Source organism: Mauremys reevesii, linkage group 21, assembly GCF_016161935.1.
Source record: "Mauremys reevesii isolate NIE-2019 linkage group 21, ASM1616193v1, whole genome shotgun sequence".
Classification (NCBI taxonomy): Eukaryota; Metazoa; Chordata; order Testudines; family Geoemydidae; genus Mauremys; species Mauremys reevesii.
In genome coordinates, this window is record NC_052643.1 from 11,411,734 (window position 1) to 11,429,108 (window position 17,375).

Below are 17,375 nucleotides of genomic sequence, written 5' to 3' on the forward strand. Positions count from 1 at the left end.
TTGAAAGCCAGCTGTCTCCCTACCAGGAGTGCCCACAGAGCGCGCCAGCTGGTCTGTGGGCAGAGACTCACATTGGAGGTCCTGGCCTAACAGGAACAGTATCCTCATCCCAGTGTCCCAGCTATAGAGCCAGATGCAGCTGCCCTTCACCCGCACTGTGAATCCTGTATAACGCCGCTTAAACCAGATGCAGAATGTCTAGACAAGTGGGGCAAAGGCCAGTCTCCCAAATTTCTGTAGGGCTTATTCTCTCTTGGTCTCTGGCCACAGTCTGCGAATGTTCTGGTTTTCGCCCAGTTTGTAAGTTACATTTTATAACCTTTGCGCAATGAATGTTTTATTTTTTGTGGTGAGTTCTCCTTGAAAGATTTCACAGAAGACGACGACTTAGCACTTATGCGGTACCGTTTGTCCATAGAAGATGATGACAATACCTAGCACTTTACGAAGGGGGGTATTGTTACCCATTTTACTGATGGGAAATCTGGGGCACAGAGCGGGGAAGTGTCTTATGCAAGGTCAGACTGGGGTTGGGTTGCAAAACCAGGAAACAGTTCTCCAAGTCTGGTGCTCTGGGCTATGCTATGAAATACAGCGTAATCAGAAGTGAGCATTGAATAGACTTGTGTTAAAAATTGCTGGCGTTTTTCAGGAAGGGGTGTATCTGTGTGTGTTAGATCTCTTATATTGATTTTCATCCAAGAATGTGTGTGGGAGAGTAGTTAGTTAGATCCCTTACGTTGCTCTCCACGGGCCTGATCCACAACTCAGTGAACTCTCAGTGGCATGATCCCCATTGACTTCAGTGGGCTTTGCATCTAGCCAGGCAAGAGTTAACTCGGGCCAAGGATGTTGTAGCTAATGATTAGAGACAGATCTGCAATGAATGGGCTGTTTTCTGAGCCTGGGATAACGAGCCAGGACACAGGCATGTTTTCACTTTAAAAAAAGAAAAGAAAAAGGAAAAAAAAAGGCTTTATTGAATTGCTGCCTTAAATTGAGCAGAAAATCCGCTCCAAATGGGCAGCTGAGGGTGGGAAGCCCAGCCACCTTTGTGTACACGTGTTATCATGAAGGGCAGCTGTTTACCTAGGCCGCACTGGGCACTGACCTCAGTCTCCAGCTTTTGATCTGGGGCTGGAATTGCAGATTCCGCCTCTCTTTGTGCTCCTCTCATGTTCTGTTTCCGCTGAAGCCTGTTGGGAGCTGGAGATGACCAGCCTCTGCTGGTGGTTGTGTCCTGCTTTGCATTTGAACCGAGGTCTTGGGAGGTGAAGGAGCAACATGCAAGCGTGTGTTGGAAGTGCAGTTCGCTTCCCTGCACTGCAGCGTGGAACTCATGGCAGCATGGGCCAGGCCACAGGGCATCGGATTGGTAGGCAGGAAACTTGGGTTTTAAACCAGGTTCTGCCACTTATTTGCTATGTGGTCTTGGGCAAGTCACTTACCCTTTTTCTGTCTCATTATCTTGATCTGTTAAAAAAAAAAATAGGGGCGTGTCTTCCTGTTGACTTCAGCAGGCCTAAGATCAGGCCCGCGTCCCTTGTATGCCGACACAAAGGGGTTTGTTCAGTTGTCTGTGGCTGCCTGCAGGTTCCCAGCAAGCTCAGTGCTCCTTTCCAGGTGGCTCAGTGGATCCCTGCAGAGAGGAGAGGTCCGGGCCTGATTAACTCATAAGCAAAATGAGTTTGGGGAGGTTGCTCTGCTGAGTCCCTTGTGGACATGAGGAACGTTTTCATGATAAACCCACCTTGCTCTTAGCATGCACAGAACAGGCTCTAGAGGTCACTGGCAGACCAATCAGCACACAGCTGCGGCCCATGTGACATCCTCAGGGCCATATAGGTAGTATATGTATTGTGTGGATGCGGCGCACACAATGCACAGAGAGCAGCCTATGCGGCCCACAGTGGTAAATAGGTTGAGAAGCACTGCTCTCTAGTAACAGCTGAGTGAGGAGAGCCAGGAAGGCTCACGCCTGGATCTAGCAGGATGGAGTGGCTGTAACTGGGGCAATGAATCTTACTTTTGTGGGAGGAGGCAGCCCTCCAGGGAAGAAATCCACCTAATTCACTCCCAACATGACTTGTATTTTGGGAAGTGAAATAAACCAGTGGTGATAACCAGGGGAGGTATGCGTACCCCTGGGGGTACGCAGAGGTCTTCCAGGGGATACATCAGCTCATCTAGATATTAGCCTAGTTTTACAACAGGCTACATAAAACGCACTAGCAAAGTCAGTACAAACTACAATTTCATACAGACAATGGCTTGTTTATACGGCTCTATATACTGTACACTGAGATGTAAGCAGAATACTTATATTCCAGTTGATTTATTTTATAATTATATGGTAAAAATGAGAAAGTAAACAATTTTTTTGGTAACAGTGTGCTGTGACGCTTTAGTATTTTTCTGTCTGATTTTGTAAGCAAGTAGTTTTTAAGTGAGGAGAAACTCGGGGGTACACAAGACCATTCAGACTCCCGAAAGGGGTACCGTCATCTGGAAAGGTTGAAATAAACAACACAGACTCTCATCCTCTCCTTAAAGATCCAGAAAGAGCGAGATTATCCCGCTTCCAAAACTAACCCTCCCATCACCCCTTCCCCCCCCAAAAATACCAAAACAAAATTCTTTCCCCAGGTGTTTTACAGGCAGCTAGTAAAGAGCCGAAAACAAATCATTGGAGCTGTGACATCTCACTGATGTTATATATAGAAATCCAATATGGAGTGTAATGTGGCACCTGACTTGTTCACTCTCGCTTGCCGGGGAGCGGGAAATGAATTGCTTCTCCTGGCCTCACCATGAGCCGATAGAGTTCAGCACCGAGATTTTATCCTCCCCAAAGTGTGTGCTCGTGTCATATGTATATTTGAGTGTGAGCGTGCGAATAAGTGTGTGCATATATAGTACGTGTATGTTTGTGTGTAACTACATACGTATATAAATGTGCGTGCCCAGGCATATGTATGTTATCAGAAGTGGCTGCTGTGAACTCAATCACATCATGTCTGGAAGTAACGGTACCTCTTGCACTAGTGCGTAGGTTGGCTTGGAGTTCTTTAATTTTTTTTTTGCACAGTATGTCAATGACGAGCTTACATTGTGATTACCTGCCTTTGCAGAAGGTGTTGGACTACCTGTCTGATCCTTGCTTTCTTTCCTGCAGTTGTGGTATGGCTCAGCAGCTTGTGGAAAGGGGGGAAATCCTCCTTTCTCGAGACAGGCCTGGCTGGGTTGTTTGTTTGTTTTTTTGAGAGGAGTGACATTAAAGAGCTGACCCTGGGGAGGCCAAGAAAGAGGTTTTTTTTAAAAACCGTCCCGCCATTCAGATCAACTTGGCTGAAGAAGCCCTGCTGGGGCATGGACTTAACAACAGTTGTGAGATCCCTCAAACTGGCAAGAACCGTTCCAGGCGGTGCTTAGAACGAGCTGCCTTTCCAGGAATGAGAGGGTCCTCTCACTGATGCCCTCTTCAGGTCAGTTTGTGAATCAGCACTCAGCCCCGCCATCTGGCCTGGGGCTGAGCTGGAATCAGCGGGAAGCGATGTGGTGGTTTCAGAGGAGCTTTCGTTGTCGCCGTTATTGTGGGTTGTGCACGTTTTCCGGGTGTCTTTGCCTGTACAGGTAGTCCCAGGCTGCAAGAGCTCCCTGGTTCACATGTGAGACCCCCCCAGCCTCATCCCCAGTGGAACGGAGCGAAGACACCCCCCGCCCCGAAGTGTCCAACGCCTTTCAGTGATTACTCGGGTCATCAATAACATTCTGTGGCAGAAGCAAACTTCTAGCCTGAGGTACCGATCGAACCGGTGGGGAGGTGTCAGCTGTGAGCACGTGGCTGTGGGGAGCCGGCTCATCAATGAATTCCCCCCCCCCCCCCGATGCCCTCTCCCCAAACTCCGGAGCGTGGTATTGAACGCTGCCAGGGGAACGTGTCGCTGCTGCGCTCTTTTGCAGCATTCAAGCATACATTTACTCCGGTGCAGTGGCATTGGGAGTGGGGGGATTGGGGAGGGGAGGGAGCTTTAAGTTAACCCTTTTCTGTCAGGAAAAAGAGGGGAGTCTGTCTAGGGTGACCAGATGTCCCGATTTTATAGGGACAGTCCTGATATTTGGGGCTTTGTGTTACATAGGCGCCTATTACCGCCCCGTCCCGATTTTTCACACTTGCTATCTGGTCACCCTAAATCTGTCTGCCTGTTAAAAGTTTTCAGCTCCAGATTGTCCTTTGTTCCTCATTTCATTTCCCTCCATTTACGTGTCTCCTTTCCTCTACCGTTCTCTCTTCCCCCTCTGTCCTTCCGTTCCCCCTTTCTCTCCCTTGCCTTTCTTTATTCCTCTTTCCTAAACACACTTTCCTTCCTCTCTTCCCTTATTCAGCTTGTCCCTTCTGTCTTCCTCTCACATACACTTTTCTCCTTTTCTATCCTCCTTTCTCGCCTTCTTTATTCCTCTCTCTCCCCTCCCTCTGTCTCCCAGTGAGCGCCTCGGGAAGAAGACAATTTGAAGGCTTTCCGCTCTGCTCTCAGCTGAGGGGCTCTTTCTCTCAAGCCAATCAATGGCAGCCTTTCAGCCCCAGTGGGGCTTGGCAAACATGAGATCAATAAGTTATTAGCACCATTCTGTCAGCTGTAATGTGGAGATTGATCGGGGCCGGGTCTCTTGCATGCTGCCTGGCACTTCCCCAGCCTGATAAAGATGACAGATTAAGGGAATAAGAAAAAGGAATTAAGGAGTCTGGCTGTCAAAGCTGTCATGGGCTGGAAGAGCGCTGTTTTTTTCAGGGGCTGAATGAGTGCAATCGGACGTTTAAACGGTGCTAAGGGTACAGCACCACCAGGAGCTGTGTCTGGAATCACTGTCTTTAGCATTCACCTTTGAGAGCGGCGCAGCGAGGTCTGTGCAGAGACAAACCTACACAGGCGCAGCAGCTGGGAATAGGCGTTCAAGGGAATAGCAGCTCGCTGGCCTGGGCCACACACACGAGACGCTTCGTCTCTGTCAAGAGAGGCCACGAGCTGTGCTCCCCTCGCGCTCGCTTGCTCCAGGAGGGCCTGGCTTCCAGCCACGCTTGTGATGCTGCCGACAGCACGGGCGAGCACTCCGATGCCGTGGTGAGCTCGCCCCGACGTCAGAGAAGGGGAAGCTTTGGGGGTGCATCTCGGGGCGAGGGAGCGATTGTGGCAGGTTTTTATCACAGGGTGGGATGGGTCTGAGGAGCAGCTCTCTGAAGGATAGTTGCAGACATGTAGGCGAGCTCAGCCTAAGGAGGGGGGAGGCAGGATTGAGGTCTCTGGGGTCATGGCACTCCATGGGATAGTGCTTCGTGGCCAGAGCTTCTTTCACGCCATGACCTTGGAGCCCTCTGCTGGCACTGATTATAGCTCAAACCCTCTTTGTGAGGCAGGTTCGGGGTCAGAATACCCCTTTTACAGACAGGTAAACTGAGGTACAGAGGGCTTCTTCAGAGCAGCACAGAGAGACAGTGGGTCGCTAGCAGAGATGGGAATTCTGTCAAGCTGACCGCCCTGACCACTAGACCACGCTCCTTTCCAGAGCTGGGGATAGAACCCAGGGGTCCTGATTTGTAATGCCTCTGAAATAATACCCTCCTTCCCCAAACTGGGGATAGAAGCCTGGAGTCCAGCCTCCCAGTCCCCCTGCCCTAACCGCTAGACCTCCCAGCATGTCCTCCTCATATCTTCCCAGAGAGGGGGTGGAGCTCACAACTGCTAACCAAGACTTTCTGGGTAGCGTATCAAACGAGTCCAGTTGTGTGTCTCACGCGCCGCGTATCCTCTCTGTGAGTGTTTTTCATACTATGAATATTTACCACCGCTTTATGGCTCGGTGTGCTCTGTAGAAATGAATTGCAAAGGGAGGTGGGAGACAAGGGGGCGTTTGTGCACATTGGCTCATAAACAGCCCAGTTACAGGCAGATTGGAGGCTGGCTCCAGGGTGACCTGCACCTCCCTCGGTCACATTCCTTGGGAATCTTAGTATTTGGGCTGGGCTCTGAGGCACTTTGCCGCTGCTCATGCAAAGCGAATGGAGGCAGACAGCTGGTGACTGACGGACCAGTGCTGACATGCTGTGCAGAGTGCCTGCTGGTTACAGCAGAGAGCTGGGACTCAGGAGAGACCTGGGTTCTTTCCCAAACTTGGGGAGGAGAGCGTTGATGGGTTATATAGCATGGGACTTGGGTCAGGATTCCCTGGGTGAAACGCCCATCTCTGCCACTGACTTTCTGTATGACCTTGAGCATTCACTTGCTCCATTTACATCAGTGTCCCATCTGACCTCATGACACTAAGCCCACCTCCTCGGGGGGACAGAGGGGAGGTTTGCAGAATACTTAGAGGTCTCTGGGTGATGGTGCTAGAGGATTTCTTGGAGGGGCGGGGGGTGGAGTCTGTCTATTGCTCCAGAGCTATTTATCAGCTCTTACCTCGCGAGATGCAAGAACGGATCTGCTCCTCGAGCTATTCCAGTTCTCTTCCCGACTCTGAGGCTGATCTCCCTGCAGGAGCTCCCGTCTCTTCCAAAGGAGAGTCAGGAAAAGCCTGTCCAAATGGGGAGAGAAGGGGAAAGGATTTTAAATAAATAAATTAAGAGTATGTCTACACTGCAGTCGAAGATGTGATTGCAGTTCGGGTAGGCAGAGCCGTGCTAGCTTTGATCTCGCTAGCAGTGAAGATGCAGTAGCCCAGGCGCCGACTTTCTTCTGTCCTGGTGGGTGCTTCACCCTGAGGCTCCGCCCCTTCCTCCAAGGCCCCACCCTCGCTCCGCCTCCGCTCCACCGCCTCCTGCCCACCACCGAATAGCTGATCGGTGGGTGCTGGTCACCCACTATTTTTTTCCCATGGCTGCTCCAGCCCTGGAACACCCATGGAGTCAATGCCTGTGTGCAGGAGCACTGTCCCTAGTGCAGACTAGCAATGCAAGTACATAGCCAGGATTCCAGATGGGCTTGTGCAGCCCACGCAGGGTCCGTGCCACCACATCTTCATTTCTGTTTTTTGCTGCGCTGGCTAGGTTAAAGCTAGCTCGGGTTTGCCTACCTGTGCTGCAGTCAGACTTCTGATGGCAGTGCAGCTGCACCCGAGATTTTGTAATGCCAGACCGTAATCTGGCCTATTTAGTACAGCACTGCAAATTCAGCACCTCATAATGGAAATGAGCCAGTGGGAAAGAGAAACCCCATCTCCTCAAATACTCCATCCCAGTGCAGTGCCTCCCAGGGGAGTTTCCTTTGTGCCTGTCCCCTATCGCCATTTTAAAAATAGTTTGTTACAGGGGACCCGAAGGGTTGATGTTTGGGGAGAGGATTCCTGGCTCCAGCATTTGCAGAACCCCTGGTGTATGCTAAGAACGGTCCTGAGCCAGAGAGCTTTTGGATCCAGGCCCAGATCTGTGAGACTTGCTGTGCTCTCATCTCTAGCTAGAAACTTGTGACAACGTTAGCAAATTTTTATCATTTATATTGCGGTCGTGACGAGGAGCCTTAGCCAGGGCTCAGGCCCCCTTTGTGCTAGGCACTGTTAAAACAGCAAACCAAAAGACAGTCCCTGCCCCCAAAGAGCTTGCAGTCCAGCGATATGACAAAAAACAACAGGTGGAGACAGGCAGACAGGGAAACACAAAAAAGCAATGAGATAATACTGGTCTGCGTGATAGGCAGTGTTCTCACCACGCCAGCTGCCTTACTTAGCAAAGTCCTCTCAGCCAATGAGCTGCCCTGTTGGAGGGATGGAGCCTTCCACCTCCGGAAGGGTGCAAAGAAATTGGTTCCAGTTCTGCCCAAAGCCGCATCATTGCACTGCTGCTGTTTTGGTGTCGAACTACAGGGCTTTCCCCTCCTCTCTGCAAGAAGAAAACCTGTGGCAAAGTCTGCTCATTATACTCCCCAGCATCGGGATCCCGCCTTCCAGAGACCCTACTGCCTTCCTTCCCCCTCTGCCCCCACCTTCCCTGAATCATTTTTTTTCCACACCCATTGCCCTCAGTTAAATTATGGCCCATAATTCCCATGACCTTGTGCTTCACTCTCCCTTTGTTCCATTGATTCCTGCTGGCGAGGGGCAGAGCTGATCGGCCGCCGGATTCCACACTGCTGAGCTGAGCCCACCCCGTGTGGCCCCTCTCTCGTCAGTCTTTGTTGTGAGCAGTTCACGGCCCGCTGGGACTCAGCAAGCTGCTGCCGCGTCTCGGTTTCAGGGCAGACCAAGAAGCCCGTCGCCAGGGCGGCAGCCTCCAGGATCCCCACAAAGCTGTCACCCGCTGCGCAGGGCCTGCCTGAGCAGCTGGGCTGGAGTGGGGGTATTTCTGCAGGCTGCATGCACCAGAGGAGGAAAAAAGAAAGTACTGAGATGCCTCTGAGACCTTTCAGGCTGGTTAGTGGGAACTGTTTGTTATGCCCAGGACTTGAATTGGAAGGGTGGGGAGTCAGGGGCCTGGAAAGATGTCTGCCCGTGTTAGAATAATACCGAGAGAGGAAAGGCCGGTTTGACTTGTTACATGTTCACCAGCTGAGCCTTGGTTCCACCCGTCTAACCTGGCCCCGTCCCACGTAGCTGCACCAGGTGCTTCTGCAGCACAAGCAGTGCCCTGGCTAGGGAATGTCGGCGTGGCGCTCTAACCCTGCCCTGTTCTTGCACTGCAGAAGAACCAAACGCGGCCCCTTGGCCTCCCTTCCATCTGTGTGTGGGGAACGTTTGTGCCCGTGTGAGAGACACCCCATGTGTGAACCTGCTGAGTGACTTGTCACAGTGATTATCCTTCCCCTTCCCCTGAGCACGAGCCCAGCTGTTCTGCCCTGTACTGTGGGGGTGAGGTGGCTCCCCTGGGAAAATCGGAGCAGAGAGCTGTGGGAGATGGTGGCACTGCCTGGCATGGACTTCTCCGGCTTAACCACTTCACTTCTCTTGCTGCTAAAGGCTATTAGAGCTATTCACTGCTCCCCAGAGCAGCCCCGGTTCCCTACCTTTATCTGGGGCAATGCATCTCAGACTGTCCTTGTGGGCTTGCCATGGGTTCAGCCAGTGCATGAGCGCCTAACCTGCTCCAGCGCCCGCGGCCCCCTTGTCGAGATCAGCATGCGGCTGTCCCGCGGCCGCACTGGCATCCTCTCTGGCCATGAGAGGCAGGAACAGCTATCGGGACAAGTATCCTCGGATCCGTAGCGCTACAGCCTGCTGCATTGCTGTGGGCTCACGTTCACAGGGTGCGGTGGGGCAACTTTTCTGCCCATTGTGGGAGGAAGTGGTCTAGGCCTGGGAAATTCGTTTCCTGGCAGGCCCCAAGGCGGTGTGGGGGTGGGCTCTTACATGGATCCTGCTCAACCTAACAACCAGGGCTGGCAGTGGCTGCTTTCTGTGGAGTCAGTGTTTCTTTGGCCTGCCCCTGCAAAAGCTGCTGCCAAGAGACAGTGCCAGGTGTTTCAGAGGCGGCTTTTGGCCTGGAGAAGACGAAGGCGGCGGCTTGCAGTTACAAGCAGAAGCCCTACAACAACAGAACGGGACCATGTGGAGATGGAGGCGTGGATGAAGCTGATGCTGTTTTTCGTCCAGCCCCCACCCCCATGCGGACCACGGCCTCTGGCCCAGGACCACAAGCCCCGAGTGGTGGGGCTACATGGTGATGGGAATGCAAGAGGGCCAGCTGTGGGCCCAGAACGTTCTCAGGAGGAAAACTGCCATGGCACTGGAGCTCGCCAGGGCCCCTGAGTGGCCAGGTTAGCAGGAGAGAGCTCCTGCAGCTGAGCCTGAGGGCTAGCCAGCCCAGCCTGCAGGCAGATGAGTGAGCTCAGCTGGATTGCAGCAGGGACCTGCTGGGCACAAGGCAGCCAGCAGACCTGCTTTTAAGTTCAGCAGCAGGTTGCTGGCTGCTCAACCCGTATGCCTACAGCTGCGATCACGCCTGTGCCAGCCTTGCTCCAGCCCTGCTTGCGCCCTGACCCTCAGCTTGGCTCGTGGTTCCTGACTCTGGCTGACCCTGGTTGTGACCCAGATCACTCAGAGAGAAGATGCCATGACAGTCCAGAAGTGTGTTGCATCACTCTGCAGAAGCTGGCAAGCTTGGATTGTTACAGATCTATTGACAATCAGTTCAGGGTAGGCAAATCCATGATTGATGCAGTGATCATGGAGGTTTGCTAGGGAAGTAGTGCAGGTGGTGCTGGCCCTCTGGGTTGGAAAAATTGGAAATATCCCTGAAATAATTGCGGGGTTTGAATGGCTGGGGTTCCCGAGCTGTGTAGGTGCGATTGAGGGGATGCATAGACCCATCCTATGCCTGCCATTTGAAGCAAGTGAGCACCTTTACCAGGAAAGGATACTGCTCCATTGTTATGTGGTCCTCAGTCTTTTCCATACTGGGACCCACCCAGGACCCCCCTCATTCAGCAACATGGGATGCACAAGGTGTTTGTAACTCCCAGACACTTGGTTGTGTTTCCCCTCTCACTGAGCCCCCCAGTGTGCCAAGACTCCTGGGCTCTGTTCTCACTCTGCTGCTGTTGCCACCAAGCCAGGGGGAAACTTGTTCAAAGTTGGAATTCAGGATCTGTTTTTTTTTTCCTCCTCCCCTCAAGTGCGCATCCAACAAGCGGATTTTGATAGGCCACCCCTGGTGTGGAATGGTGTATTGGAATGGATGGATGGGCGGCAGGTGCTGGAACCAGGCACGTATTCCCCAGATGGGACTGGTGTGTCCAGGCTAGGTACACAGGTTAGATATAGAGGGGAGAGGACCAATTCTCCTGTGCTATAATATGGATCTTTGCATTACATAGCACCCTCTACCCAAGGGTCTCAGTGGGCTTCACAACAGTAATGAATGAAACCGTTCAGCTACCTCTGTGAGGTGGGCTTCTACCCCAGTGTACAGATAAGGAAGCTAAGAGCAAGGATGGTCTTGTGGTAAAGATACTGCCAGTGGCCTGGGATTTCAGAGACCTGCGTTAAACTTCTAGCTCTGCTGCACACTCCCTGTGTAACTGTGGGCAGGTAGCTCTGTGCCTCTGTACATCTCTGTTCGCTGGCAGTGACCATTCCTTTCTCATCCCCATTGTGAGAGCTCAGACTGCAGGCGCTTTGGGGAGGGACTCGCTTTCATTATCCACATGAGATCCTGATGTCAGCTGAGGCTTCTAGGCATTGCTGTAATGCAAATACAGAAGTAATAAGGAGACCCAGAGAGGTCAAGTGACTTGCTCATGGTCAAATAGTCTGTGGCAGAGTTGGGAATAGAACCCAGGGGACTCTCACTGAATGTGCCCCCAGGCACGTGCCTTAACCACAATTCCATCTTTCATTCTCATTGGCTAATGTGATGCAGTAAGACATGTTTTAAATAAAAAAAAAAACAAAACCCAAAATACTAACTGCAAAGTTGGCTCATCGTTTAGCAGAGAAGAGATTTAATATAATGGAAAGAACTCCCACGCTGGAAGTGTAGCAAGAGTCTTGTCATCTTTTCTCTCCTCCCCCCCAGCTTTTTTCCATCCTTTAGGTTTCAAAATGGAACATGCTGATTTGACAACAAAATAACATTATTTAGAGGTTTTTGGAGCCTCAGGACTGCGTGTGGATGTGAGATACTGGGACAGGGGCTGCAGGTCTCGCTGGCACTAATATGCTAACATAGCATGTCTGGAGAGCTGGGTTCAAATCCTGATTTGGTCACAGATGGAAAATAGTGAGCTCTACCCAGAGCATGACCCTAATCACATATGTGTGTTTGACCCACCACTGCGTTTGTGAACATGGTGCTTAGGAGATTAGGTGGTGGAGCAGGGCAAAGGGCCAGTCACTCGTTGATGTTTGTGCAGTAGTCAGTGTTTTGCAGGTACCAGGGGCACTGCCGGTCAGGAGTGACGCGAGGCAGGTCAGCATGAATGCGTGTTGACAGAGCTGTGCGTATGTTTGTGTGGTTCAAGTAGCAGGGCAGAGGAGGGACTCTTGATCATGACTGAGGTGCTTTGGCAGAGCTGCGAAGTCATGGACGCTGACTACTGCTGCATAGAGCCACTGCCCTAACCCACCAGTACCTGTAAGCGTGTCGCCAATTCCTCATTTGACTCATAAGCACCGTCTCCTCCCCAAATGCATGAAATCAGGCCTTCATGTGAGTCTTCCCTCCTGGGAGTGGTGAGCTGAGTATTGGGATTTTGTTGTTTTGAAACTGCAAATGCTGGATGAGAGAAGGTTTGAGGCTCTTGGCCTCCAGCTCCAAGGGTTTGCAGCATGCACAAGAGTATAATGACCAGGAAAGTTAACACCCAGAATGAGGAGTTCCAGATAGTTGGGGAGTGGGAAGGGGAGAGAGGCACTGTCTTGTGACCTGAGTACAGGATGCCGGGCCAGGTACTCCTTAGTCCCTTCCGAGTTGACTCTGCTAGTTGACACTGTGTGTGGCAGGCCTTTGTTTCCACCTCTGCAAAATGCACATGACAGTCCCCCCACTGAAGGCTGAGTTAAGGCTTGAATTTGGAGTGCCTTGAAGATTTAAGCTCTGTCACTCTCTTTGAGTCCATCCTTTCTTCAGATTGCCACCATTTCATTGTATTTACTTTGTTTTTCGGTTATGGATGGCTGCAGACCTTTGCAATGCTTCCAAGCACTGGTTGTGTTAACAGCCTGAGTGACAGGGTCACGGTGAGATAAGATCAGAGGCGGCTTGTGCTCTTTAAAACCTTGAAATGCCACTTGTAACTTTGCAGAGTTCTAACCTCACTCATTGGATAAAGGCATTTCCTAGCTGGTTCTGCCCTCCACATGTTAACTGTCTGTTCTCTGCACCACTTGGACTCTTGTCAGCTACAACTCCTTCCACTGTGTCTCCCAATAAACAGAATGCCAGCTCAGTCAACTAGATTTAGCTAGCTGAACTTGAATTAATGCGGGGTGACTATTCGCGCTAAGGACCCTGCTTTGGCTTGAGATGCCATGTGGAATGGAAATAACGTTTTGATGTGTTAAACAGTGGTGATTTGAACTGTAACATTTCTTAACCATAAGAAAGGTGGCATGCAAAGCGTCTGTGCTTTGCTCACGTTGACTCATAGACAGGCGCAACATATACTCTCTCAAATATGGTACTTGTTTTCAAGGTTTTCTGAGATGCTGCATCTTTAACAAGCCCTTGATAAATGAGAATTTGATGCTCCCGGTGACAAACTGTCTCTTCCTTCCTGCCCATATGCAACTTCATGCTTTCAGTTTCCCCAGCATTATGATGGGAGGATATTGATTTTAAATCTGTTCAGGGGACGCTGTAATTGTATATTAGATATTTTGCGTTGGCTCGCAAGGGCTGCACTAATGCAGAAGGCTCGAGCGTTTCCGTACAGTCTAGAGGGAGAAGATTGCTAAGGACCTTGAGGGTTTTAGGAGGAGAGAGAGAGAGGGAGAGATACTGTGGTAGGAAGAGTCAGAGGGAATGGTTTTTCTTCTTCGCCCACCCCCTTTTTCCTCCCCCCAGTTGTTTTGCATCAGGGCATGAAAGGAGTGGAAACACAAGAGGGACAAAAGGCAGCCGAACAAATGATGAAACTCAGTAAGGAAATAAACTAGATTCAGAATTTACGGCTTAAAATCGTTGCATTGATCACTGTTTGAACAGTCATTACATCCCTTTGGACGGCATGATTAGGAAAGCAGATCTGGACTTTCAAGATGATGATTTTTTTCTTTCTTTCTCTCTCTCTCTCTTCCCCCCTCCCTCCCCCCCAGTAGCCTGACTCTCTATGTTTGGGCAGCAAAATGCGAAATAAGTCTCTGGTTGATTCTGTGAAAGGGAAAGAAGTGGAGCGTTATCTGATACTCAGGTCTCTCATTTCTGTGTGTGTCTCTCTCTCCCTCTTCTAGATGAAATTTTAGGCAGGAGAAGAGTATGTTCTCCCAACAGCAGCAGTGAGTGTCCTTTAGAAAGCAAGAAAACCCGAAGCGAGTCCCCAAAGGGTAAGTGCTGCGTCTCTCTCCCCTCTCCCCGCCCCATTTTCTTTTCTTAAGAACCTAACTTAATTGAAATTAACGAGGGAGGGATGGGAGATGCTGAGTAGGAGCTTTCAGTATCAGTGCTGGGGATGTGCGAGGAAGGCTACCAATGCACAGTGTTCTCTTCAGCTAAGTGGAGGGAAGGGGTGTGTGTGTGTGTGTGTGTGTGTGTGTGTGTGTGTGTGTGTGTGTGTGTGTGTGTGTTTATCTCCCTTAATTAGACTGATTATTTTACAGTTTAAAAACCAAGCCAGGAGCTCGTGGGTTGGGGTGGGGGGTATTTTTCAGCAGAGTGCCTTGGTTTGGGTATTTAATACAGGACATGCACTGCATTATCATGTTGGCATCTGCTTTTTTGTGTGTGTCTAATTGTGAGTATAGTAAAAGTCCAGCTAGATAGTCCTTCGTTGATGAAGTTATTCCTCTATAGATGGAATCTGTAGTGTTGGGCGGGGGGGAAGGGGAATGTTTTGTTTTTAATGTTAGGGTTTTTATTTAAATCTCCTGATTTGTTTTTATGCCTCCCTGCCATAAACATGATTTTAAAACTTTTTTTTACGACTGGCAAAGTGGACTGGGTAATGGAGCCTGCAGTTAATGAGTTCGTCTTGGGGTTGCGTAAATGAGGTTTTGCAGGCTGTTCACTTAGAGGCTTTGTTGTTAAGGTCAGACTAATTAGCTGTCAGTAATGTCCACCTCAATCATTATTGCTTAACCTGCGCTCTTCTAGCCATTTAAAAAAAAAAAAGCATCAGGCTGGCTGCCTGCAAGCCAGGTCTTGTTTCATGGGGTTGGAGTCCAGCAGCTCAGCTTCTTAAAAAGGAACGAGAGGGACTGAATACACCCCCATGTTAACCAGACCAGATGGTCTCCAAGGGGACTTCAGCATGCAGCGTTTTACTGCGGAACGTTCCTGGCTTCCTAAAATAATACCTCGTATTGCGTCTTCTAGCAGTGCCTGGTGCAGCGCCTAGGATGACACTCTGATTCTAAATAATATTCTTTTATGTCATCCCCTCCCGGCCTCCTACCCCAAAATTATGATTAGAAGGGCATTAGTATTCCAAAAGCGATCCTTGTTGGCTGCTAATTGGGGCGACTAGTGCCTGGTACAGTAGCTGCTAACATTACCTAGTAACACACGCTCATTCTTAATCATTTTCTTTTATGTACCCCTTTCCTGCTTCTTATCTCCAAATTGTTCCAGTGAGGAATGCATGAATGGTCGAGCAGGAATTCCTGTTAGGTGCTAACGATACTTGGTGTAATGGGTACCCCAGCCAGGACCATCCACTAGGCCTAAATTATTTCCTTTCACTTGTTCACCTGCCCACTTCCTGTCCTCCTCTTGTTCCCCCCCCACCACCCCGAGTTACCATCAGAAGTTCCTCTCTATTCCAGGAGGAATCCTTTGTGGGTGCTGAAATGCATTTATTACACAGGAGCTTTCGATTTCCAGTGTCCGGCTATGCAATACCATGCCACAGTTTGTCACGGCTTCCTTAAAGGAATTAGCACACTCTGCCCACCTTCAGGCTTCTGCTGACTCTCTCTCCTCTACCCTTTCTTATCCATTGCATGCTCTGAGAATGGATCACGGTGGTAGCAATTTAATCTGTCTTGCTGAGAAGCAGCTAAGCTTTAATCAGGCTGTTCAAGACCAGGCTATCGTTTCAGGATCTATGACTCTGATCCCTACCCCCCAAAAAGGGTCCCATTCTATACAAATGGGAGTCATTGTCAGTATTACTTGACTTTGTTGGTTGCAGTATCAAGCCATAAACAATCCAGTCCTATCAGAGATGGGCCAAAATTACCCTCCCCCCCCACACTTCGAGCCAACCCTTATTTTTGCATATCCACCCCCTGGTCCACTTACCCACCTTTGCTTCTTTCTAAATCCTGCTTTCTCAACCAGAATCATTTAATCGGGGTTTCCCTCTGACTCATTCCGTCAGGGTTTCCCCAGAAGTCCTAAAGGGTGACAGCTCCACTCCACTTTCATTTTCTGCCCCCCACGCTTTCCTTTCCCTGAAAGCCTTCCCTGACTTTTAAGCTAGGCTAACCTGAAACTGACACGGACTTTCTAAACTAGATGGATCTCTTTGAAACCGCCAAAGTTCTCCCTCTTCTGGTACACATATCTTGAGATTGTTTAGTGGCAGCTCTTCTCCCCCAGGTACTGTACGAAGCCTTTGACACACAGGGATCAGCTCTGCGCTAGCTGCCACTAATTAGTTTGGTTCCCCTGATCAGTGTCAATGGTGTTGGTTTTGCTGTGTGTAAATTAGAGGAACTATAGACTAGGGGAACCTGGAACATCCAAGTTACCAGAATGGACCAGGCCAATGGTCCATCTAGTCTGGTATTTTGTGTTCAGCAAGGACTAGTACCAGCTGTTTCACAGAAAGGTTTACAGTCCCCATAATAACCACGCATGAACTGTCCTACCCACAGGGGATGGTTCTTCCCAATCTCTGTCACTTAGGGTATGTTTACACTGGAATAAAAGACCCACAGTACAGCTGCAGCTGTCCCAGGTCAGCTAACTCAGGCGTACGGGGTTCAGGCTTGGGGTTAAAAATTGCTTTGTAGATGTTTGGCCTTGGGTTGGGGCCCGAGCTCTGGGACCTCCCCGTTTGTGGGGTCCCAGCCCAAGCCAGAACGCCTACCCACCAATTACAGAGCTCAAGCCCCATGAACTGGGCCAGCCACGGGTGTTTAACTTCAATGTTAGCAGCTTGTGCTTTGAGGCATTCCAGTTTATGTCCTTTTAGAACTTAACCTATCTCCTGCAACAGTGAATGTTCTCATTATCTCTGCAAAGTCTCATTCTTTGAATTCTGCTGAGCTCTGACCTCAAGGATATTGTTATTGTTTATAATGTATTGTGGTACCGCCTAGGAGCCCTAGTCATGGACCAGGACCCCATTGTGCTCGGCGCTGTACAGACACGGAACAATATCTTGTGGCAGTGAGTTGCTTGGAGAGGCTAGAGAAGGCATTCTCATGCTTCTTTTGAATAATGTGGGCCTCTTGTTAATTGGGACATTTTCTTGTGGACGCTTCCCGTCGCATTCTCAGCCACATAACGTTCCTAAGGTAGCACCAGCAGTTCTTTATATGGAACGGCAACTTGCGGGAAGCATTCAACGAGTTTCTCAGTGTGAATGGGGGCCTTGTAGGGAAGCACATCTTCCACGTGTGTACAGGAAAGAGTGAGAGGAACCATTGCCCAGTGGTTAGGGCACTACCTTAGGACTTGGGAGACCTGGGTTCGAATCCCTGCTCCAATCCAGGTACTCAGATACTATTCTGATGGAGGCCAGATAAGTGCCTAAGATAGATATTGAAACACCAGCTCAGCATTT

General features: G+C 50.1%; 1 protein-coding gene across 5 annotated transcripts in view; it reads left to right on the forward strand.

Annotated features, from left to right (window-relative positions):
- Positions 1 to 17,375, forward strand: part of SAMD11 (sterile alpha motif domain containing 11) — a 180,310-nt gene that overhangs the window by 114,593 nt on the left and 48,342 nt on the right. For all 5 annotated transcript variants that reach the window (XM_039509263.1, XM_039509264.1, XM_039509265.1 and 2 more), the window contains exon 6: positions 13,876 to 13,968. In XM_039509263.1, the coding sequence (XP_039365197.1) occupies positions 13,876 to 13,968 (93 nt within the window). The remainder of the gene's footprint in view (positions 1 to 13,875; positions 13,969 to 17,375) is intronic.